A 25,929-nucleotide genomic window follows, 5' to 3' on the forward strand; every position below is an offset into this window, starting at 1 on the left:
TGACAGACTGAAGTCACTGCTTTCTAAAACAAAGGGAATTGGGGAAGTCTTAATAAATCCTCACTTCACTTTCTGAGCCTTACCTGAATGAGTTTTCTGCAGCATTCAATGTGGTTGTTTTTGGCAGCCAGGTGTAAAGGACTAAAACCTGCACATGAATACATTTACAGAAAAATTAACAGAAACACAGTTTGACCAAAGATCTTATGGATCAATCCACACAGCACATTATGCTTCTCCTGTTACAGCATTTAAAGGGAAACTCTCAAATGTACACAGAAATGTAATTCTTTTATTTATACTGAACATAACTGTAATACATACCAGCAGCATCAGTGATTGACAGGTCAACTCCATGAGCCAAGATGACAGACAGGCAGTCTGTCTGACCACGAGCAACAGCTACATGAAGACTACACAAACACACACACATACACATACACAAAATGCAAAGAACAACTTACACACAGTACTTTAATTGTCAGTAGTTAAAAGTTTTACAACAACACAGATGCTTTTAACAGTTTTACAAATATTATAAAATATGGTGCAGCTCTGGTAAAGACCTAATGCTGTACCAGTGAGTGCAAATAAACAGTCTTTTACAAAAAAATTAAGCCATTGCTAATTTTCCTACTTTTCTGACTGTTCTGTCAAATTAGCCCTCTACTGCTTCTATCTCCCACTCTGAGTTACATTTAAGGCTGATTTCCTCTCCACGTGATATGACATTATGTTAAAAATTTTCACATTTTAGGAAATTAAGTTTCTTGCCTATATCAGATGAGAAGATTAAACTACTCCCCTATCTGTTAAATATGAGCATGTGGTCCTTATAACATAATACTCTTATACTTAGTTTCTTTAATCCCTCTCAGCAACTTGACCAACTCAGCGTCTTCCTAGAGCCCCCTCTTGATTTTCTGTTCTTTAAAGCATGTGTGTTAATTATTAGAGGCTTATTATTTAGAATTCATAACCTTTGTACAGAGCCAGGTTAGCTGTTTTCCTCTGCCTCTGGTCATTATGCTGAGCCAGTTGGCTAAAAGCTGGAATTACATATTTAGCAGAAAGGCATGGGAGTATCTCTTCTCCTCCAATATTCTGTGTGTGTGTGTGTGTGTGTGTGTGTGTGTGTGTGTGTGTGTGTGTGTGGGGGGGGGGGGGGGGAGCAGGTCTACAGAGCTTTTCAGTGTCAGTGTTTCAGGCAGTCTCACAGTAGAAGGTATGCTTGTTACCCAGGTATGCAAAAGCTCCACTGCCACTCTTTTGCAATAAGCTACTGCCAGAAAAAAATGTCAACACTGATAAAAGCAACTGATAAGCCTGTTATGATGTTTTGTTGTGATAATAACATTTTAGGGGAGTTTTACATGTAGCAAAAAAACAAAAGGAGCAATTATTCAGTGTGGCTTCGGCTTTCACAATTTAAACCCATCCACTGAACATTTCTAGTAAAACGGGTAAAAGCGCTGCCTTGTGAGCAGGAATGCTGTAAGTCAATACGACTGTGTATGCAAAAAAAATGGCCCTACGTGTGCAGGTTTGTGCATATGTATGCAGCAGACAATCAATATGATCTCTTTCCACCTCAGTGAGATGAACGAGAAAAAAAAGCATTACACATACCCAACCATCCTTCAGTGTGTGCGGAGGATGCACACGCACGCACACACAAGTATGCCTACATGCCTTTCAGTCAGGTTTTATCACCATAGAGATACTGTAGACGCCTCCTTTGTGCGCCCTGAAAAGATCGGAGCATTGCGATTCCAAGCCCACACATTTGCCTTGATTTCCAAAGGTTTTGCATGCATCTGTACTTGTGTGTCTGTGTTCTAGCAGCACACAGAGAAAAGGTCAAGGATAAGACCTACAGGTGCAATAAATGCCCCTGTGTTTTGATGTTCCTGGCTCTGTGAGAGCTGCTCAGCACACTTAGGTCAGCGGGTGTTGTGTTTCAGATATATTAAAAAAAAAAAAAGAGGTCAAATATTAACACTAAGCCTCTGCATTATCACTAATATTAAGCGGTTAGGCAACAACAAGCTCCACTGGCTCTGCAGAAGTGAACTTGCTCTCAGAACACAGAATGAACATCAACCTTTCAAGAACTAAGGGAAAGAGACATATTTTTAGATTGGCCATTCATTTTTAAAACAGTGCTGTGGAGCATGAAAGCAGTTACATAAGCCCATTACTTGAGAATCTGAGCAAATAGAGTAGACATATGGCTAATCCTTAAATTGCAAGAAAAAGGAGAAAATCCACTAAGTTTTGGTGGTTATTTATTTTAGAACATGTAAAAGCTTGTCATACTAAACCATGTTGACGTCAACATCTAGACAGGTTCAGGTTCTCTGGTTTGCAGCCTGAAGTCAGTTTGCTTCCCCCATGTCATACTCATTCTACAGAAATCACTGCAGACTGGCATCTCTGTCTGTCTATATCAATGAATTAGTCTTTATTTTAGTTGTGCTTTGACTTTACTGTCACCTAGGAGAATCTAACGGAAATGACACACTGAAAACACAACAATGTAAATTAATACGCACCACAAATTATAGCATTAAAATCCGTGCCAAACACTTTTTAATTATTTTGCAAATAATTCCAAGATTCCTTACGCTGATTTGCACTCGCTGTCCAGCTTTACGGGATTGGCACCTTTCTTGGCAAGAAGGGATGCGACTTTTTCCACCTCGCCATGTTCCACCGCAGCAAGCAGGCGCTCATCATTTTTGTTCCACTCATTGGTCTAAAGGAGATAGAAGGCAAAGGAGGAGAATGAAAAATTACATATATACATACTCGAACCCAGTTCCAAAAAAGGTGGGACGCTGTGTTAAATGTAAATCTATCCATTCTCAGATGGACAGATCATAAAACATTCTCAGATGTTTTATCATCTGAGAAGGGGTCCCCTTCACCAAAGGAAAGCGACACCGCAACTGGTGTTGGGATAATACAAGAGTAAATATCGGCACAATAGTATTCCAGATGGAAGGAGTTGCAGAGAGAGGATTTTAAAAGTGCCGCCAAAGTAGCCTGCTTTCTGCTCAATGGGTAATTCATAACATTTAGACTGTTTTTAATCTCTCTTGGCAGAATAAAACACAGTCATAAGCATAATGCTACAGGTAGTTTTACTACTAGCTTTACAGTAACCTTATAGTACCTTTAGAAAAAATTCCTTTTTTGTAATTAAAAAAAATTCACCTCCTCAAAAATCCAATTTGCAAATATCTTTTTCATAAGATAAAGTTATAGTTTATAACTCAGTCACTAAAACATGTTTGTCCTACAGTGGCCACCATAGCTAGGATTATGCACTTGAATAAGGAGGGGTAAGAAAACAAAATTCAGTTGACTGCGACCTGCAATCTACTGATGTCTAATGGTGAAATTTTCCACACTGTACCTTTAAATGTTAACTGTTATATTAGCATATTTACTTTGCAGTCAAAATGACCAAGATGCCCAAAATGTGAGTAATCTTTCTCAGAGGGAGGAATGTTTCTTGGCTCCACTGTGGCCCACACAAAACTTTTGTTATCATACATGAATGAGCACACACACGCTCACAGCATCCAGTGCAGACACACTCACCGACGCACACATACACAAACCAAATGGCTCCACATTTCTATCACTGATAGGCTGCTCAGACAGAAAGAACTCAGCAATTGGAAAGCTTCTAGCATGATCTCATTCAGAGACCATCTTGCTACACAGCAGTTTGATGGTACAAGATATAGCACAGCAAGCTTTAATTGCAGGCTACAGGTACGAATTAGGAAAGATTTGGCACGGCCAAAACACTTCCAGAATGACCTACTTTGTTAACAGAAAATGTGTTTAAAGAAACCTTTACAGGGGAAAATGTAAATGGTTCCTAAATCTGACAGCAGGATTAGGGAAAGAACTGAATCCATGGCCCCCAGTGTGTCAGCAAACAAGTTCATGCATCAGCTGTTCCTGCAAACACCTGTTCATATTAGGACGCAGTACAGTATTAGATCTGACCTGATAGCCCACTGACCTACACGTGACAAGGAGGTGAACTCTCCGACTCCATAAATACCTATGGTGGTGGTAGACTGTATCCTATTTTAGGAGTGCAATGAGCCAGCATAGCAATACAGGGTGTAAATAACCTCTGTGGCAAACACCCAAGTGCACCCACTGCAATACATTTTGCACAGCTGGTGGAAAAATGCTGGGCTATAAAAATCCTGTCACTGAAAAAGCTAAGATGACCACTGAGCTCTGCAGCCTAATAAGCCACAGATCACATCAGTAGGAGGAAAATAATTGTTTGATTTTCAAATGTAATGCATAATATGACTTAGAAGACAACAGTATTCTTGCTTTTTTTTTTTTTTTTTTAAAGTGACTGGAAAATTGATGCTGTAAATCAATACCAGCCCCACACACATGATCGAGGATTCAAAGCACTATGGCAAAACATAAGCTACTATTTAGGAGGTGGTGTAAGACGAGAAGGTCCTCTGACAGACTGGAAATAACAGATTGGTTAGAGAAGAAGATGAAAAAACAGTCAGCTGAACACTGAGACGAAACATTAAAAAAAGGGTAAGATTTGAGGTGTTCAAGTCCGTGATGCTCTCTAATGGACACACTTAATACAACCAGGAATCCATACAGATTTAATACAAAAAAATAATAAAGTTGCATTCAAATAAAAACTGTGCAGCTAAATGCAGCAATGCAACAAACAAAAGCAGACAAGGCTGGAAAACAGATAGGCATGTACACATGCCAGAACATTTAACAAAAAACTGTGTTTTTATGATTTTCAGGTTTTATTTCTATCAGAGGACTCAGTTTACCATTTACCATTACAAGGTCATTTCACATGTCAACTTCCACATATGTAACATGTTTGCCAGTTATTTGAAATATTATATGAATTAATCATTAGTCAAGACTAATAATCCAGGATTTGTGCAGGTCACCACTTCAGCTAAGGAATTCCAGAAAAGACAGAAAAATTTATGTCTGTCACTTGGATTGGTGCGCAGAAAAGCCTGATACAGGAGCTCATTCCTTATAAAGCTCGGATGCATCTCAAACAGTTTCATCCTTTGGCAGCGGTGGGCTGAATTTGCCTCTTAATTTTCCATTATTGTAAGTCTTGCGATTTTGTATGGACAGTGTTGTGTTCTTCAATGAAAACGCGAGGCAATGGGGCAATCAAACACTAATCACAGGAAGAAAAAAAAGAGGCAAAACTGAAATAAAATGAAAGGAAAAAGTACCACACTGTGCTCTTTTCCCCAAAGTTTAGCCAAAATAACCAAACAAAATGTGAGAGGTTTATTTACAATATCCAAGACATTTAATTAAACAGAGGCAGTACTTGTTTGACAGAGACCAGCACTTTCCTTATCTTGTTTTGTGGATACCAGGAAGGGCAGAACCTACTGCTGTAATTGACTGCCTTTGTAATCCGGAAACAGAAGCAAAACAAACCCACCCCTTGGATGACTGAATATCAAAGCAGTCAGGGACACTTATACTTAATTAGAAATATGCTAGAAATGTGTCACATAGAGCTGATAGAAGATACCCTTTAATACTGACTACTGCCTTTTCCCAAGATTCATGCCAAATCTTCATGAGGAATAAAGCTGCTATTAAAGACAGTCGGTCATCCAAATCTAAGGACGGTGTGAGTTGAAGTGGAGTATTTTCTTAGTCCAGAGCTTTGCACCATCACAGTGAACTCTACTAGTACCAGCCTACCCTGCATACTTGCTTCAGTGGACATTTTTTCATGTCGCTGTTGGTTGTCAGTTACTTTGTTTCAAGAACATCAGAATATTTAGCGCAAAAGAAATGAGTAGGATGGCCCCAGTCTTTTAATCAATCCCTAGTTGAGAACATTTTTCACTTTAAAAGTACACTGCATCTAAACCCCTACAACCCTACAGTGTAGAGTCAGTACTTTAAAACATTTCCACAACTTTGCACACTTTTTCAAAAACTTCTCTCCCATCTGTGTCTCAAAAGTGAACACAATTCATGATTAATTTCACTTATACCATCAGTACCACTGAGCAGGCCTTCCTCCCTGTACAATGAAGTACCATGCTGGCTCTACTGCAACAAGAAAAAGCAGAGAAATAACTCAACAACAGGAGATGATATAGTTTGTTTGGGATAGTGAATGCTCCCATCATGGTCTCATTAACAAGAACTTCATGCTGCAGAGAAACTGCCACTAGTGCTGATGTCTGCTATAGTGTGATCGCTCCTAAAGGCCTGTGTGACTTTATGAATCTGAAGAAAGAATGAAGGGCAGCCGCAGAGCAGCATGACACCGATAGCGTTAGACTACATTGTATCGGACAGATTTAAGTGGAGCGGAATGCACTGCTCCACTTTCGGCCACATACACAGGCAGTGTCACCAAAGGGAGGTGGATGAAATAAATATGTGGTGGCAGAGGTGGTGCAATATCAGCAAAGATTTCAGCTCTAATAAAAAGACTGAACAAAGTTCTACAAAATAAATAAATAAATAAATAGGCTGGAAAATAATATTATTATTGTTTTTAAAGAAAACAAATATATAACGGTATAAACTAGCACACCACCATTAGAGGAGTGATAAATTACAATCTGTGGTCTACAAGTGCAACTGAAATTTAGATTTTTTTTTTGAGACTTTATTAAGGATTATTCTAAAAATATGCTTTGTGTTTATTGGTATAACTGTATGTCAGATCATATTAGTAATTAAATATGCAGCTCTAGAGGGAAAGCCTTTTTTTTTTTGGAGAAGAAAGAACATTTTAAGACTGACTGAGAACCACAGAAATGTTCTCTTTAGGAGATGCGCTGGGCACCTTGCCTCTACTCTCCCTCTAGATGCACTTATATAATCACTATTACATTAGCTGTGAGTGTTATCTCTCCCTTTCTGGTCCCACCATCCAGCCAAGTCTCTCTCTTGTGGGTTGTTTGTTGTCTTCATGCTAATCTTTTTTCTCTGTGCTCTCCCCTCAGCCCACCCAAACCAGTCGTGGCAGGTGGCCAACCCCTCTCTGGGCCTGAGTTGAGCCAGATTCTGCCTGAGATCTTCCAGATAAAAGGGAGTTCTTCCTCGCCACCACCTCCAAATGTTTGCTCACAAGTGATCGCTGGATCACTGGGACTCTAATTTTGTAGTCTACACCTTAAACTATAGATGCCTTGAGATGACTGCTATGAACTGCCACTGTGTAAGCAAAATGGAACTGAATTGATGCAGTGATTCATTTTAATATTATATCAGCACCAAAAAGTAGACCAGACCAAGTTCTTGTCATTTTTCATTCACCTTGAATTGCTCATTAGAGCTGAAACAATTAGTTAACAGATTACTCAACTAATATGATTACATTTTACAATGATTTAACGCAAACTATTAATCTAATCAAAGCAAACTCTGGCAGATTAAATATCAATGACAAACAGTAGTTTAGCAGAGGTTTCACTCCTCATTATCTGTAAGCTGGACACAATGAAGCAAAGGTCTGCTCAATACTGTACAAACAGGCTTTCAATATGCTGACTTAAGTGAGTGCACAGCATATGAACCCTGAATGACCCTGAACAATATACATGTACTTTGCCCAAGCAATATATTACAGGTCACTTATTCTGATATTATTAACTAGTAAGACCACGGTTCTGTTTCTACCATGAGTTGTTACTTCCTCTCTTAGTTTCGGTCAGTTTCCTCTGCCTTTGGCTGTTTGCCTGTGTTAGCTTTAGATTCTCCCTCCTTTTCTTTTTCTAAGGCTGCATCGTGTGTTTATACTGGGCTCGGGGTGTGTGTTCCCTCTCTGTCTTTAGCCTAACGTTCATTAAGACACACAAAGAGTGTGCCGATAACACTAAGCGTTTCCTGTTTGTACAAGCCTGAGGCTGGCAGAAAGGACAAGGACAGGCGAGCAAGAAGCCCACATGTGAAAGCAGTAAAGAGTCCAGGAAAAGGAACTACTGTGTTAGGAAAGACGCTGAGAGACAAAGAGTGGCATAAATCTGACTTCTGGTGACTTGCACTCTTTTCAAAGACGCGCTCTCTCTTTTTCCATATGTGTTTCACGGGTATACATTTCCCTGTGAAGTTCTGAAAATCCTGCGTGCTTCTAAAACAAACAGCAAACAGATGCCCATCGGCTGTGTGCGCCTGTTTGCTAACCTAAAGATCTGCACATAAACAATTTGTGTTTTCCCTCCTCGGCTCTCAGGAGGAAAAACAAACTAAAATCAGGAAATTGTAATTCCTACATCATATTCTGTATGTTTGCAGAGTTGTACCACTAAGAGCAGATGGAGTTTAACACAAACATTTACTTTAGGAAACCCAATAGTATTACCCTCAAATAACATTCATGTTGGTCTAGGAATGAAAAGATGTTTGAGCTACTTTCTCATTTCATGTAGTTCTGTTTACTTTCAGTATGCTCTAAATCACTAAAAAAAACATTACTGGGTAGACTCTTCTGTGTGAGGCAGTGGGTGAAGACTGGCCTGAGAAACAGATCCTCATGAAGGCATTTGAGACTCTATTGTTCTTCAGGTCTGTGCAAAACCTTCAGCAGGAATTCTAATGCACATCCATGGCAAATGGCATTAAAATCCAAGAATTACTTTTCCAGATGCCGTGTCAAGGATTAAAGTTGTACAAGGAAAATCTGGCCTAACTGTGCCACCAAATAATGTGGGATAACCAAAACAAAAAAACAGGTAAATGAATTTAGCATCATACAGACACACAACATCATCCTCTACTCCAATTCAATCTCTAACCTGGATTTATCTTTATTGTCTTTACTGGAGATAGAAATGTTTTTGCTTTACTCACAGTAAATGTAGGTCAGACATGATGTAAGACACAAATACAACATGATTTGACTCCAGAGGGGAATAATACATCAATGCAATTTGAAAGAATATTTTTCTTTTTGAGTATGGTTGAGAATCAGAGGAGGACAGGGCATACAGGAAGTGGTCAAGAGGATGTGAGAGTGAACAGTGTACAAAATAAAAAAGGAAAAGAAAAGGAAAAAAAAGGAGAAGAAAATACAGAGATTGATGCATCTACAGTATCTCTGCCCTTTGATAAAGCTGTGGCTGTTAACTTCAAACCCCAGATCTGTAACAAAGCAGATCCTCAAATGTCCTCAGACAATACATCCTTTCTCTCGGGCCACAGCTGAAACTGCTTACTGCCCTCTGTAGTGCACACCCCCCCCCCCCCCCCACACACACACACACGCACACACACACACACACACACACACACACTAATGGTTTAATAGACTCTGAAAGCAGGAATAAAAAGGGTTAGCACAGAGAGCTGTCAAACAAAGACCAGATGGTTTCTTTTGTAGGGAAAGATGCTGCCACATATTTCACAACACTGCCCAATGTGGGGCGCAAATTTACATCATGAGAATATTTTCAATGTTTATAAATTCACTGCAGCTTTAGCACCACCCTTTCTTCACAGAATATATATTACTCTGAAACTAGAGCATCTTGTAGTGTCCAACATAACACTTTTTTCTGCACTGGGCCTTCAGGAGACAGTTCAGCATTTTACTAGCCCACAAAAAAAGCTAATGTCATTACTTTTTATAGTACTATCCATAATAAAGTAGCATCATTTATTGGATTTATATTTTATATTAACAACTAGTAACTAAAGCTTTAAAATATTATATAGACTGAGCTCTGCTGAAGGCAACACCACTAAAAAGAAGAAGGCATAAAACAAATCAGCAGTGGGTGGGAGCACATTCACGTTTAAATAGTTTCATAAATGACCAAGCACTCGGCAACAGTGGGAAGGAAAAACTGTCTTTTAACAGGAAGAGACCTCCAGCAGCCTTGGATTAATTCTCACAGCGGAACAAGGAAATGTTAGCAGGTATGTTAGCACAGTTACTGGCAAAACCGTCACCGCCTGCTGTATACACAGAGCCATCGTGCTGCCCCACGTGGGACGTGAAAAGATTTAATTTGGCGAAGTGGGACTGAAAAAGTTTGAGAACCACTGGGTTAGGTTGTGCCCTGACCCTTTATTGGCAGTACAGCAACATTCTCGTGCAAGAACATTAGTCAACTGTGAAGTTAAAAGAGCCCCAGATTCTATAATATTGTCTGATTTCTGAGGAACAGTTTTGGAGGAAAGAAATTCCAAACTAATGCAACAGAAACAGAACAAGAAGTCTCCCTTCCTGTCCAAACCTGGACCTCACAGTACACCTCAACCACTAACAGCTGCATCACACATTTGGGCGTATTAGTATTACTAGTATACTAGTATTACTAGTGGTAAGTAATGTGGCCACAAGCCAACAAAAACAATGACCTTTTTGTTTGGAACATGTTTATCTTTATATTTTCCTGCCCTAACCCATCCTGAATCAAGGGATTACTAACAACAGTTTATCAGATTTAGCGGCTCCCTCTGAAGCAACAAAAAGCTTACACAATTTTTTTCCCCACATATACAAATGACACCATGTCCTGTAAAGAGACTCTGATGTGCAAAAATGGTGAACTAAGTTAACAAGCCCATTAACACTGCAGCACACATAAAGACAGAAAAACAAACAAAAAAAATAACAAAACTGTCAGCACATCCATAAATTCCCTCTCTTCACTTCAGCACAGTCTTCTACAAAAAAAAAAGAAAAAAAAAACTCATTAACAACATAAATTAGTTTACCTTTCTAATTACCTCTACTTTTACAGCTTTAATTGTGCTCTTGTCGTAAACAAGTTGTGTAGCTACCCCACTGTAATGATGTGCTCATTCACATCTGCTGTGACTACAAGCACCGGCTAATTGTGTACATGTTAAAGCTTTAATGAACCGACTGTATTATAGACTGCACCCTCCTTAGAATACAGAGGCATCATTTAGAGCTCATTTAAAACTCTTTAAATATTTTTTCAATATAATGCACTACTTGCAATCATTTTTTTAAGCCCAAGGACTCCATAGGATGTTCAGCATGGGACCTTTATGTGTGCGAGGGGACCTCCAGTAAAAAATAGCTCTCATACAACACTTCCTCCTGACACAAATAGCTTTTCCTGCCCTATAAATAAACACTGCTAGACTTGGAAAGCAACCAGCCTCATTACACTAGAGGGCTGCTCATAAAGTTGAGGGAGTATGAAAAAAAATACACAGTACCAGTTACTTCAGTCAAGATAGGAGCCAGTTTAAACACACTCAACTGTAGACACACGTGTACAGAGTCAAAAAAAAAAAGACACTGCATTGAGCTAGAAGCTGGAAACCTCTAAACCTGTCTATTGCTTCAATTACTTTAAACCATTAAACAGAACAAGAAACACATCTCACAAATAGTTCTCAGAATGCCAGAAGTCTCCAGCTTTTTCAGGTGAACTGTGTCTAACCCTTCCTCCATCCATCTCTGAGCATGAACATTGTTCCAGTTGTTCAGAGTTGGCCAAACTAAACAACCCGTCTGAACTAAACTGGGGGCAGGGAGCCTGACTGTGCTTCTCAGAGAAATAGGCTCTCTTTCTTGCACTTTCTGTCTCATCATTTACAATCACCGTTTCTTTACTCTTCTCACGTCATAATCTCTTTATCACATTTTGCTCCCGATTACTTCATCGCAGGCTCTACTCCCCATTCCCCTCACCCTTTCAGCTGAACTCCTCTCGCTCACCTTATCTGTTTCTGTCTGTTTTACTGGTGCCACCATTATTATCAGTGATTAGTCAGGTCTTACATCATTACTCCATATACATGTAGTGCAGTCGTGCTATGCTGGATGTAACCAGCATATTTCCTAAAACACTTTAAACCCACCCTGATAAAACACCTTCTCATAGACATGATTATGTCAATACTCACACCAGGCAGCAGACAGGCTAACCTTACATCACCACTGATGTCTTCACACCCACATCAGACAACAAACTAGCCCATGCACAAACACACACCCACACAAACGAGCATGCAAACACATGCAGACACCAGGTTCGTCATATCCGGCTCCTCTTAACACACTCAGTGTTTCACATATTTGCTGATGAGCAGGTTTCCTCGCTGTGTGTCTACAGCTCGTGTTCACAGGCGATAAGAAATAAAAAGATCCCGTGGGTAGGTCCTGTTTTAATTGGATCCATGTTTAAGACCTTAAGCCATTTTCCTCCAAATTTCATTGGATAAATTCAAACTAGTTCAAGGCTGTATTTTTTAACATGGAGTGGAGTACTATGTGGAGAAAATCTAGAGTGATGAGAGTAGCACAAGTGCAGTTAACCAGTGGACTAAAAATGCATGATGAGCTACCGTAAGCAACGCATGCATCTGAAAAGCTCGCTATCTGGCTAGATGACCAATTTTCAATCAATGAATTGATTAAGTGATTAATGTGTGAAGTCACATGTGTGATTTACATTACTGAATATTCTCTAAGACTGCTCTAGATACAATCTGAAAATACTGCATGCAGCAAGTGTCATAATTATCCGTTGCATTGCTGTACTCCCTAATCTCCTGCTGACAATTGACACACACACACAGACAGATGCAAACCCTTCCTCCTCCCAGATTAAAGCCCGGCTGTCCCTAAGGTTTTACTGTCACTCCCAGTATTAATACCCTTTCACTACACCCAGCCAGAACAAACCATTACATGCCAAACCAACTTAGATTGGGCCAAATCAAACACAGCAGAGTGCAGATACTTCAGTCTATGGCTTACTTATAAAGTAAACCTCTATAACTGAAGGACTTCTATATTACAGTGATTTTTATACTTTATGAAAAAAAAATAGGGCTTAATGTTTTTCTAATGACTAGATTTTCCTTGATGTTCTGCACTAGTAACCCAGGGAATTCTTGTGGTTTAATGTTTAACCAACCACGAGGCATTTAAAAAAAATAAATAAATGTTTTCAGATGATCAGCATGTGATTATCATTGTAGTGCTGTTCCAGCTAACACAGCAAACATATTTCATCACTCCCGATAAGGACTCCTCCATCCATTCCTCCCGTTTTTTACACAACTAAATACAGACTCTATACATTTTGAAGATGCCAAAAATAGAACAAACCCTAAATGTACAGTTTAGTCTCCAGTGTCGTGCAGCTCAGATAAATTTATGCTATGAAACAGCTGTGCAGAGTGAGAGGAGACAGCATAATCCACACATCAATTAGACACAGAGAGGCTAGATGATAAGGGAAGGGGTGTGTGTGTGTGTCTGATAGTGGTCTTTGTGCATGAATGTGAATGTATGCATGTGTGTAAGCATGTGTGAGTGTGTAAGCCTTGAGTAATCCTGCTTAGTCCAGCAGCTGGGGGAGCAGGTTTAAGCAGTCTGGCAGTTTGAAGGGCTGGAAGAGCATACAACACCATGACCACTGTCAACAATAATTGAATGCACAGACAATGATATGCACTCATGCAGTATATATGTAAGTATGTGTCTGCATCTGAGTCCACAATTGTCCAGATTGTAAAAATGTGCTTGGGGGGACAGTAGCAAGAGGCTGAATGTAAGATAACAGTTAAAGCAGGGTAACTCTAACTATAGAAGCTCTGCTCAAACCGCAGGGACCAAGCTGTTAATGTGGCCTCAAAAGGTCGAAGCGCACTACAAGAGTCAATTAAGATTCCTCAAACTAATTACACATGACTTACAGCTGTTTATAGAAGCACTCATGAAAAAGTATAAAGTATGTTACATGACGCTGTAAAAATTTGTTGTTCCATTCTTGGTAAAAACAAGAATCTTTGTCAATCTTTAAGAGTCATGGGGATGTAACTGTTTAACGTCAAATGTCAACTCCAAAGTGTTGTGATGGTTACTGAGAGCAGTGTTAAGGTTTAGCTAGTAATGGGCACCCAGATTCCTGTTTTAATCACGTCTGGCCAGCGTTCGTCTTCAGGGTGTTTGTTCAAACAGCAGCATTCCCATAACCACTCAGTGCAGGAAGTAGGGCAACTGGAACAAAGGTGATTTCTTGCTTTAGATTTAAAAAAAAACAGGAAAATGGATTCAGGGAACATAGGGAACATATGCGGTTATATATTACAGTAATAACCTTTTCTGAAGATTGCAGTAGGAACACCAATATTAAAAACAGTACAGCAGCAACCAAGCTAATAGTATTACAATGTAAAACCTATATTCTATAGAACACACTGCCATCATTTTTACTGCAAGAAACTATTTTTTGAAATTACAGTAGATAGAGCATAAAATGACAATTAAAAACTCAAATATACAGGGTGGTTTTCATGCAACACTACTGATCTAATGTACATACTTCTCCCATACTGTAACTGTGTACAACCCCATGCTGTGTACACTTATAATTCTGTTGTACATCTCATGTACATACAGTATTTTTGTGCACATTGTTTTGGTATGTGGGGATATGTGGTTATGGTGGCTACAGTAGATATTAGGGCACATTAATCTTTATAACACTACACACACACACACACACACACACACACACACACACACACACACACACACACACACACACACACACAGAGTTAATTATGATACACTGTTAAGTGATATAGCAGTGTCAAGTGTAGCCTGGTAGTGTTGACTCTCTAGCACTGACACTAGTGTGGAGTACTATCAACACTACTTGCAAGTGTGTATTATTAACTTTTTTACAGCGTTAAAATAACTCTGGGTGAGTGTTAACACTTGACGTGTCGCATTAACACTCAGGAAAGTGGACACAAATAGGTACTTTTCCAGTGCTGAACGTAATCCAGTTTTGATCCAATACTAGCAATTCAGCTATGTTTTCAATGAAGTTTACAGTATGAATTCTGTAACTGAAACAGTCTAATGGCAAAAAGCTGACAGTATTACACTTTAAAGATCATATTATAGAGCACAGCACCATCAGTATTTTATATTAAGAAACTCCAGATTTGAATAGGTACACTGTAAAATAACAGTTGAAAGCTTGTAAATGTAGCAGTCAGTTTTTAAGTGGGTCATTTGTTACAGTGTACATGCATTTCAGAATAGAGTTCATATTGCATTGCTGTATATACGTGTAGTAGTATTTTGGGGGGCAGTTATTAAATCTCAATTATTTTGTTATCAACCAAAAAGTGTTTGTTTAACCAAGAACTGAAACAGGTACTCAGAGCTGGAACTGAATGATTGCAATTTGGAAGTGAACAAATAAGTTTTGTTTAAATTTTAGACTATGATTTTAGGCTGCTCTCTACACCCATTTAATTAGAAATATAGCTGACAACTTGAGCTTGAAGTTAATCAGAACACAAGGTTGTACAAAACAATCATATTATACATATTAAGATGGTAAGGAAAGCACTAGCATGGGTGGAGAATCTCAAAATGTGGTTTTGCAATATTGCAATACTGACCACTTTCATATTCATCGCTAGTAACAGAGAACTAAGATCATTCTTGATAGCCCATTATTCCTAACTAAACATAGAAAAGACGTTCCCATAAATGATTGTGCGCTTTAATCCATATATCTGAATTTGACCTGAAACTTCAACAGCTTAACTCAGACTTAAATTAATTAAAAGTGCATTAATAATTACATGGCAAATCTGTTTATTAATGAACCGAAAGATGTTTACATCCTTAGGGTACTTTATTTCACAAAAGATTTTCTGCTCACTTCAGTTTTTTACATGTTAAAATAAACTAACACTGACCTAACTGAATTTAGATGGAATTTTTTTTTTAATTTATTTGAATGTGACAGTTAAAATATTTCTTAATAACACTGTCAATGCACAGTTTCTGAAAGCTCACTGATCAGACACGGCTGAAGCAGAATGCTTTAAATCTTGCTGTGGCTATTTGCCAAACCCATTCCCAGAAACCAGATTACACCGTCTGCTTTTCTTAAACACAGCTCTTTCTCCAACACACACACACACACACACAGAAAGAGACAAACTCCCTCATTATACTGGTTGTTTGGGTAAATAGGCTTAGCTGAAATGATCCACAAATTCCAAAATGTCAGTAGAGTATTCCAATGAGATACTCGGGAGGGCACAACACAGTGCAGACACAGAGTCTAGCAGACAGGCTTGCAACCAGAAACCTAATTTTCATGATATTTCTACATTTAACAGTAAAGAGAAATTCTTCTGATTCGCAATGACCTTGCAAAACTGCACACCTGCTCACAGACTCTGATAAAGCAAAAATGGTGCTGCTCCCTCCCTCCCTATCAGGCACCGGTATGCGCTGAACTTTGGTGGCAAAAGTCAGACCACAACACAGCCATGATGATCCCAGTGCAGAAAAGCCCATGTTATTATCGCTGTTGTATAATCTGTGAGAAAAATCGCACATTTAGCTATGCTCTCAGTTAATCTTTTGTGCAGCATTAACACTGTTTAATATTAAACTTGGAAATGCATGAGCACCTTAAGCGTAGGAGGCATTTTCACACTACTTAGCCTCACAGTGCAGCATTTGAGGAAGCTGATCTGCTTAACCTGCTGCCATATTCTGTGCCTGGCTGTACAGTTTTGGACTGCTTTTCGTGGTATTTCTACATTGATATCTAGTTTTTCAACAACCAAACCTGCTGTTACATGCTGTAAAATAATTAAAGTTAATGATAATGATTTATGAACTATAATGGGCGGAAAGAAAGATCTGGTTTCTGGCATGCAAAATAGAGATAATTACATCAATTTAGTAGAGCCATGGTGGAAAATGTTAAATGCTGATTTATGATAGAGGTTGCATTTCACTCAAACAGAGCTTTGGGTGCCAGCAATATCAGATTTTAGCTGTGTTAGTTTGCAATCTACACCTACTGTTTCACTAAGTCCAGTCACAAGTATAGCACAAGGATGGCATAAAATGACACCACACAGGGGCAAATGTTTGTGGTGCGACAAAGATTTTCTATGTGTGGCCAAAAAGTGATCAGTTTATCCCAATGTCTTCTTCCCATCTTCTCTTTCACAAATAATCACACTTAAGCCTGCAGCTGACACAGCCTGCAACAGCAGCCTAACCATTAAAGCAGCACGCCACAGAATGAAGGTGTCATTGTCAAACCTTTTAGCTCTTTATCCTTGAGGGAGCTGCTGTGCATTGAGACATTAAACAAGACAAACACAAGGTCAAAGAACCTTATGTGCTGCTGCATTAAATGGACTGTTTTCACATTTACAAAATTCCAGCAAGTAAGCATGAAATATTTCAGTGTAATGTAATGTTAATGTAGTGCTCACCATCTGCTATAACGCTAACTGTGCAGTGCACAAGGAACAGCAGCATAAAAGGGTTTGTTTATGATATAGTAGGAAAATGCACAGATTTCTGTCAAGTAAAAGCCTATTTTGAGCAGGAAAACCTGTACAGGTGGCTCCTCTGTGCAGATACAGCGTGTGAGAGACAAAGTTTATTCCTCAGCATGAAGGGACAGGTTACGCCAACAAGACGCCACATTCACACATCAATCACACACATAAGTGGATAGATATCAGCTCAACAGGTGAAACAGCATAAGGACATAACATTTGCCTTTTTTCTCTCTTCCTTGTGTTTTTTTACTTGTTTGAACTGTTATGTGTAATCAGCAGTAACAGCAGACCCATAAGACACATTAGCTTAACCGTTGCTGTCATTACTAGTTGCAGGTTTTGTCTATGGCCTGCTACGGAAGCACGGTCATGTGCATTTTAGTGGTTGTTGCAAATATGTTTCCATGGTGTGTAAAAATTTTAGGATACACTGATGAAAAAATGTCTAGGCATGTGATTCATTTAGACATGTAAAAGCCTACAAAAAATACCTATATTATCTATACCTATAGCTATATTTTATGGAAAATAGGTCAAGCTGCACAGATCAGGTAAGGAGGGCAGGAAGTCAGACACAAAATCAGAATACAATCCAGTAAATTTTCAAAATAAATGACACCGGTGCGAAGGTTGGAAAAAACTGAGTCAAAGAGGAGGTATTAAAGACACACACACAGTGTTTTCCTGGGGTTAAGTAGGAGGTTGATTTTTGGTAATCTATAACATGTGTTTTTCCATATGTAAGTGATATCTACAAATATGCTACGGCTTGAATAAATTTTCATCATGAACCCTTCATAAATGTGAAAAAATGTAATTACGGTGTTATCATTGAGCTTCCATATGTCATAAATCACAGTGCAATATTAGCACAGGCTGGTCTTTTCCCGTTAAGCCTCGTGTTGTAAACGTGCTTGGCTGAGCTGGGGGAGGATCATTAAAGTGAAGCATTTAGCTTAGATCTGACGCTGAACCACAGATTCCATTGCACATTGTCTGGAAATACCTCAACATCTTAAAAGAGCTATTTATAAGCTTTCTGTTATTTTGTTTTTAAAAAAAATAACCTCTGCTTTTGGGGAAGACATTCCTGAGCATCTGTCACTGCCAGCCTGAAATAGCCCTAATGGCTATTAAGGGTTTCTATAAAAAGCAATGGAATGACTATTGGCTAAAGTAAATATGGCAGCCTGTGTAACTTTTTTTGCTGCATAACTTAATCAGGACGAATAGATTTTATTACTCTGTGTGGACTACACTCTTGGTACTGTTTTACCCAGTTCTCCACAGCATTAAAGTAACTCAGCTTCACTGAAAGTTTCTCACTTTTAAAACAAAATTTAAAATAAACTTCTTTTAAGCATTGTTTCTTAATCAAATGGTGCAAAGAAGATCAATCAATTGTACTTTTCTAGCAGCCAGCAAGATAGAAGTTTTTCTGAATATAGTAAGATCAATAAAAACACACTGAGTGTTATACTGGCTGAGGGATGAGGAAGGTGTTGCATAAAATACAAAGAAACAGACGCACTTTTGCAGGCGGATCAGTGAAGTTATTAAATTATTAAATTAAGCCATACTCTGCAGCAAAACACTGCTTTAGTATAGTCAGTTTCACGTCTAATTTTTGCAGAGCACACGAGCGACAGCTATTATCAATGGGCAGTCTATGACGGTGCATAAGTGTAAGCATCAAACTACAAATATGAAAACGGGTACCTATTACATAAAATAGGAGACAAACCAATGAATCGTCCTAGCAATCAAAAGTGTGGCAGGGTATTGTATGTGGGCGGCAGGTCTGCAAAGGCATGCACGACAGCAAACGGCATCGGTTGTGTTTCTAAGCAACGCTCACATCCACTGCTCTCTCTTTCCTCTCTTCATGCCACCTACGACTGGCTATTTTAGTGAGGACGGGCATTTCACTGTAAAAGCATCTCAAACAATCCACAACTGCTACAGGTATCACAGAGGTTTGGTCTGGAAAACTCCTGGCAAAGACAAAGTAGACACCCTCCGTTACACGCACTGTGAAGGAGCGGTTTGAACTCGGAGCCCGATGCTGAACTCAACATTTTCTAGAACAATGGACACTACTGTACTCCCCCCACATAGCTGAATGAATTTGCAATTATTTACTAATACTGGGCAGTAGAGACATTTAACACAGCAAGCTGGGTCATTTTTGTGAAAAATCTGTGAGCGCCCCACACCTGACTCCCTTGGAAGCAGCGGATATTTTTGTGCAATAACTTTAGCGCACTTACCTTATTCTAATTTTTCCCAGGATTTTTGAGCTTTTGTGACTCAAGATTTATTTTAGCGGAAACATCAGCTAAAAAAAATGAGCTTGGTATCAAAATGGGGGGGGGGGGACTTTCATGTGCCGTGAGACTCAAACTAAGAAAAATAATCATAGAATGACAGTAAAATTTTGAATGGCTTCATTAGATATTCAGATGTTACAGCACAAAAATGAAAAATTATTCCAAGGGGGGGTCAGGTAGGAACTTTTCTAAGATTCTATTGATTTTATATGGAATGGCTCAGCTTTCAAAAAAATGAATGAAACACTGGAAAATTGCTATTCCTGTTTTGACTTTGTCTCCATTTCTCTGAATAATTTTCTATGGAGGGGTTTCATTTGTGCCCCACTAGCAGACATCTAGCCCTCTACACAGTAATCCAGAGTCATGTTATGCCTTGCAGCATGTTGTGGGTATAACTGAATAAATGCAGGGATGTACTCCACCTAATTCTTCCTCTGCAGCTCAGTCGCTCTCTCTCTTGGCAGAGCATGCCATTAAACCAGAGCTCACCATCCTGCCACACCACATGCTTGATCTCATGGAAACTGTTTGCATAAACCAAGCGTCTCATTTAGATACCATTCTTCACTACAGCTGCCAACGTCTCTACTTCTGACACGCCCTCCTTCGCCTGAAACTTCATCCAGTAAACTCTTCAGACCTTTCCTGTCTGGCAGTTTGGCTCTGTGTCATTAGGTCACTGTGACAACAGATGAGTCAGACGCTGTGGAGACGCCTCACTTCCTGTGAGTGCGGAGCATCTCAGACTGTGACCAAATGAATGACTGAACCACCGTTGGAGCAATTCCTTCCAGAAGACTGATTCATAGTCAGCAGGATCAAATTCTCATTTGGAGCAACGCAGAGTCAGAGTATCTGAAAGTACCTGTGGTTTTTGAAGGATTCATTTAAAAGTGACTCAAGTTGAAAAAGTGTATAGCTTCTATGTTGTAAGGCTGGGTAAAAAGTCATATCATTACCACAACCAGTAATAGTTCTGCATTCTTCTTTGGACCCTTGAAATCTCCTGACATGTGAAATCAAGCGTGTTTATAAGAGCTCCAAAATGGATTACACGGGCATCATGATTTGTTTTAGTTTTCTAAACCCATTTATTTTTTCTTCAGCAGATATCAAAATATCAACAAGCTACAGGCTGCTGCTGCTGCTGCTGCTGAGCCCCAAAATTGAGGAATTCTGCCAAAAATCATTCCCGACTGCTCAAGCCATACATACACAGACAGTGACTCATCCATGCAGACATACACATGTGCACACACGGTTACATGTATACAACATACACAGGGAGAAACACATGTTACACATATTAGACTACTTACATCAGTTTTTCTAAACTTGGCTTTGAGGCTCTTCATGTTCAGTCTGACCCATGCAGTCACTCACTCGCTCAGTCGAGACTGCGAAGAAGAAGAAAAAGGGGGAAAAAAAGGCCACACAGATGTTTAAACTTAGCCTCTGTGATGTTAGTTCCCATTTTAAATGTGTTTCTGAAGACTTGATTTATTGGGCATTTTGTAGCATTATATCCACATAGGTTAGTCCATGTGAGCTGTAAATGCTGAGCACAGAAGCAGAGATATACAGGAGTCTGTAAAAACTATAGTGTCTGGTAAAGCCTCATCACTGAGTTCGAGTGCAACATTAAGCGACAAAGAGTCCTACATTGTAATATGTCAGACACACTTTTTTGTTTAACTATTCCTCTTTTGTAGTACCACATGCAGTTCTCTTTTAAACCTGTTGCCGATTACGGTGCCTTGCGTTCTATCGTTTCCTACAAGGATGTTATAAATCACAACCGAACCCTTGGGGATGTCTGGCGACTGTATTTTTACAGCCTCACTGCCTCAAGTAATTTCCAGTTCCACCAAGCCTGAAATGACCTTGTCAGTGATTTAACCCCAAAATATCCTTTGGCACATTCCTGCCAAAATTAGGCAATTTACTTACTTTATTATTTCCAGGGTCTTCTCTATCTGCTTGTGTTACAACTCAGAGCACAGTGTAAGCAATTTGAGACTCTTGGCAAAGATTACCAGCAGTCTGGACAGCAGAAATAAACATTTTAAACGTATAGAAAGCATAAGTTAGAAAGACTTAATCAGATGTTATGTCTTATTAGAGAAGTGGGTGGGTGCATAATAACTCCTACAGTATGGAGCCAACATTCAGGCTATTCACATATCTGTCAACCGCATTTATAAAGCGGCACTAATCCTGCTTTGCATACAAGTACATCGTAGTATGTAATGATAATCGCGCTGCAGATACGAGCGCGTTTTTAAAAGAACCAGAAGTATAATAGAAATGAATTGTCTCACATGTCCCACTGAAAAGCAAACTTTACTACTGCCTGCCTGCCACCAACAAGCATCTCTGACCCGAGTGTCTCAAGCACTAACCTTCGCATATTTGCCTGCTGCATATCAAATAGCCACACTTTTTTTTTTTTACACGGATACTGTGAGTACGTGTACAAACACGGTTAAAGCCGCCGCTCCTTTTGCACAAGTAGTATCAGTTTTATAACAAGCACTTGGATATCAGACTGAACGCTTCGTAACTGCGCCGCGGGGACTACACGGGAGCCGTGCTCCGTTTAATTCACCACAGAGACTCACAAACAGTTCAGGTTGAGACGATTTTCAGCATTACTTCGACCCAAACAGCGCACAGGATGTGAAATTACTGGACACACTTACCAGGGTTCTTGTGTTGAGAGTCGCGGGGAGCGCAAGACACATAAAAGAAAAGACAATCGCTTTTTTTTTTTGTAGCAAGTGGGAAAACAGCGAGCCTTTGTAAAGCTATGTCGAGCAGAAGGATGCATAAAGAAGGAGAAACCGGTGCGACCCTGCACAGCGGCTCTCCTCGGCCCGCATTCATTAAAAGTTGAGCTGTTGGTGGACTCCCGCTTGTCTCTCGTTTGGGACTCAACTCAACTCAACGGCCGCTGCCCGGTTTGGGAAAGTGACGTCACTCTCCCGGAGCTCTCGTGACCGCGGCGAGCGAGCCCTCCTCTGTTCTCCATTGTGCCACATTCATGATGTGGTTAAAGGGGCATTTCCCACTAAAGCCCACTCACAGGGTGCGCGTCTGAGAGCATTTGGACCCGCTCCTCCGTCCCGCCCCTCAGAAACAACAAGGAAGGCCCAAGTTTTCATGCATTAAACTTCTGATTCAGCCACATTTGCAATTTTACAATTTTTTTTTTTTACAAAAAGTTACCTTTTTTTTTTCTATGTTGAAATAAAACAATGTGTCATATGAATAAGTGCATCTTCCCGAGCCATCAATTTGACAATATTTGCTTTTTGATCGGTTATATTCAAGCACCACAGAAGTGCTCATCCTCACAGTCAAATGTAGCGGGTAAGCGCTGTGTTTTCATCAGGTCAAAAATGTTTGTTTTTTCTATTTTTCTATTAAAAATGTAATAATGTATATATATAACTATCAAATATAAGATAAACATGACACAACAAAACATGAACATAAAATAAACATGATAAATTATACAAAGAAAGTAACGGTCTCCTGGAGTTGTGTCACTGGTGTTACAGTATCAGAAAAATCTATTATTTTGAAACAAAGCATTACAGTGATGGCAGTCCTTGACATCCTTTTACATATTTCCTGAAGCTCTATAAAGAATTACTTGTAGTATCATTAGGCAACTTAAGTAGGACTGTGAGCTTCACTGAAGGGGGCTAAATATTTGATTTTCCACTTTGCAAAACAGTTATTCAATAGAAGACCATTTTTAAATGCTTTTCAATTTTCATTGTACACAGACACAGAGGTGCACACGAGTCTGAAAATATTACAATTTCCAGTGGAACCCTCTGCCACTTCATGTATACAATCCTGGAAACGCCCCTCTGTCAGGAGATATTCATTTTAACATGTGTAATAATCAGTCATAATCAAGATGCCCAGGTTTCCCTTGAAGCCCTGAGCCACATTTTGATTACCTCTGCTTCACAAGTCAACACACGTGAGTCGTACTCAAAAAAGAAAAATGCTGATCTATGGATGGATCCTCGCTGAAATACAAAAATGTTTGCAAGACAGAAAAGTAGCTGAAATCAAAGCTTGATTGTTTTTAAACACATCTATGTATTTAATAAATTGGCCAGTCAGTCTATGCTTAAAGGACTAATCCAAAAGTTTTGTATAATTCCTCCACAAAGCTGTTGGATGGTGAAGTTCAGTGCAGCAGGAGTTGATGTAGCCTAACATTTCTTCCCTGATATTATTCTGAGCCCCGCACTTCCCACAGTGCCCCCAAAGACTTCACCATGCTAGACCAGCTCCACTGGAGAAATTAAATGAGTGTTTGTTTAAGTTGTGCAGTACTCCCCACAGGGTGTCACCTGGACTTCAGGGTGTAAACGCATCACCTCTTAAGTTGAGAAACTCTGCAAGTAAAACAAGTCATGTTGATGTTATGGGTCTATGTCGCAACAGGACCGCAACGAAACGTAATAATACAAGTGTGAACCCGTCTGAGCTGTAAGGGTGGGATGTTCATATCATTTGGTAAGATGAGATAATATATGCTAGGGTAGCTCACTGTCTGTGTCTTATTATAGCCATTCTTCCAGGGCAATTTTTTTTTTTCATTTTTGTATTTTTTTGGGCTTGTAATTTATAAATTGTGACAGAACTGTTGGCTAAAGCCAGCATTTTTTTATAATTCAATTAATGTAAAGTCTGTGATCTGCTTCTCAAGATGTTTACTTGATGTCTATGTGTAGCATTTTTCAAATGATATAGCCTAATTTGGGAATTCCTCTATAGACCATCAGCGAAAACAAAGCAAGTGAGTCACAGAGACAGAGGGACACAGGTAGGCGCTCATAGTTTAGTCTGATTAGCCAGCTGATGAACAAGGTATTTCCCCTTAAATTTCGAGCCAGCAAGGAAAGGAAGCAGGGGTCTCAGTAAATGTCAAGACAGTGACATCTAGTGGAGAAGCTGTTGACTGCCGTGTCACGCTCTAAAACGTAAAATATTTGATTTAAAGCTATACAAGACATAAGATAATTTTGACTGTTACTCAAAGATAATTATAAGTTTAAAAAATAAATAAAAAAAAGGAGCAATGCGAAGGTGATGATAAATAAATAAAACAATGTTAAAGGTAGACAGAAGACCTTATGATAATAACATGCAGTTACATCTGGCATAAAACTAACAGCATTTCATAAACAGTCAAACATGGTGGTGGTAGCATGATGATCTGGGGCTTTGCTGCTTCAGGACCAGGACGACTTGCCGTAACTGATGGAACCATGAATTCTGCTCTTTACTAGAAAAATCCTGAAGGAGAATGATCGTCCATCAACTCATGCCCTGATGCACAAGCACACTTGGGCTATGCAGCAGGACAGTGATCTGAAACACACCAGCACACTCACCTCTGAATGGCAAAAAATACACAAAATGAAGGTTTTGGAGTGGCCAAGTCAAAGTCTGGACTTAAATCTGACTGAGATGCTTTGGCATGATCTTAAACAGGCTGTTCATGCTCAAAACCCTCATTGCCAGTTATCAAAATGCCTGATTGCAGTTCTTGCTGTCAAGTTATTAGGTTTAGGGTGTGATTACTTTTTCACACAGGCTCAGGTAGGTTTAGAAACCTTATTTTTCCCCATAAAAAATGAAAGATGCATTTTGTATTTACTCAGGCTGTCTTTGTCTAATATTAAAATTAGTTTGATGATCTGTAACTGTATTTTGTCAATGTGACAAATACTTTTTCACAGCACTGAAAACTTGTCATTCTCCTCTCACCTCCTCCACTACATCAAGGTTCAAGCTTCAGGTTCAAGCTGTAGACATGTTGCATTATCCAAATCAGCTGGTCAGCACAGAACCTCAGAAGCCTTCTGGATCCCCTGTCTTCCTCATCTTAAACCTCCTTAGCTCTCTCTACCTGCCATTTTGTGAGTAGTAGTAGTAGAAGATACATTTTTTTTTTAATGGAAAAGTGTATGTTCATGTAAAAGTGTCATTTTAAATCTTTTATACAACATGCAAACAACAAAAACGTGTCGGCTATACATGTGACAGAACACATGACATCTTTTTGGGACGTTGAGTTCCTGTTTGCACCCACCAGGTAAGGATGCCTTGAACTTGAATTTGAACAGGTAACACAGGTCACACAGGTTACTTGTCATTTTTGCTCAAGGGTACTTTAGCTCCGAAAGCAATAGGCATG

At 39.3% G+C, this 25,929-nt stretch overlaps 1 protein-coding gene across 2 annotated transcripts in view; it reads right to left on the reverse strand.

Annotated features, from left to right (window-relative positions):
- The window catches only part of rai14 (retinoic acid induced 14), a 41,087-nt gene extending 18,364 nt beyond the window's left edge, over nt 1–22,723 (reverse strand). For both annotated transcript variants that reach the window (XM_030742726.1, XM_030742725.1), the window contains exons 1-5: nt 22,403–22,723; nt 21,020–21,097; nt 2,628–2,758; nt 325–413; nt 84–148 (exon numbers count right to left, since the gene is read on the reverse strand). In XM_030742726.1, coding sequence (XP_030598586.1) covers nt 84–148; nt 325–413; nt 2,628–2,758; nt 21,020–21,055 — 321 coding nt within the window. In that variant the 5' untranslated portion in view covers nt 21,056–21,097; nt 22,403–22,723. The remainder of the gene's footprint in view (nt 1–83; nt 149–324; nt 414–2,627; nt 2,759–21,019; nt 21,098–22,402) is intronic.
- Between the last annotated feature and the right edge of the window lie 3,206 nt (nt 22,724–25,929).

This window comes from Archocentrus centrarchus, chromosome 12 (genome assembly GCF_007364275.1).
Source record: "Archocentrus centrarchus isolate MPI-CPG fArcCen1 chromosome 12, fArcCen1, whole genome shotgun sequence".
NCBI lineage: Eukaryota > Metazoa > Chordata > Actinopteri > Cichliformes > Cichlidae > Archocentrus > Archocentrus centrarchus.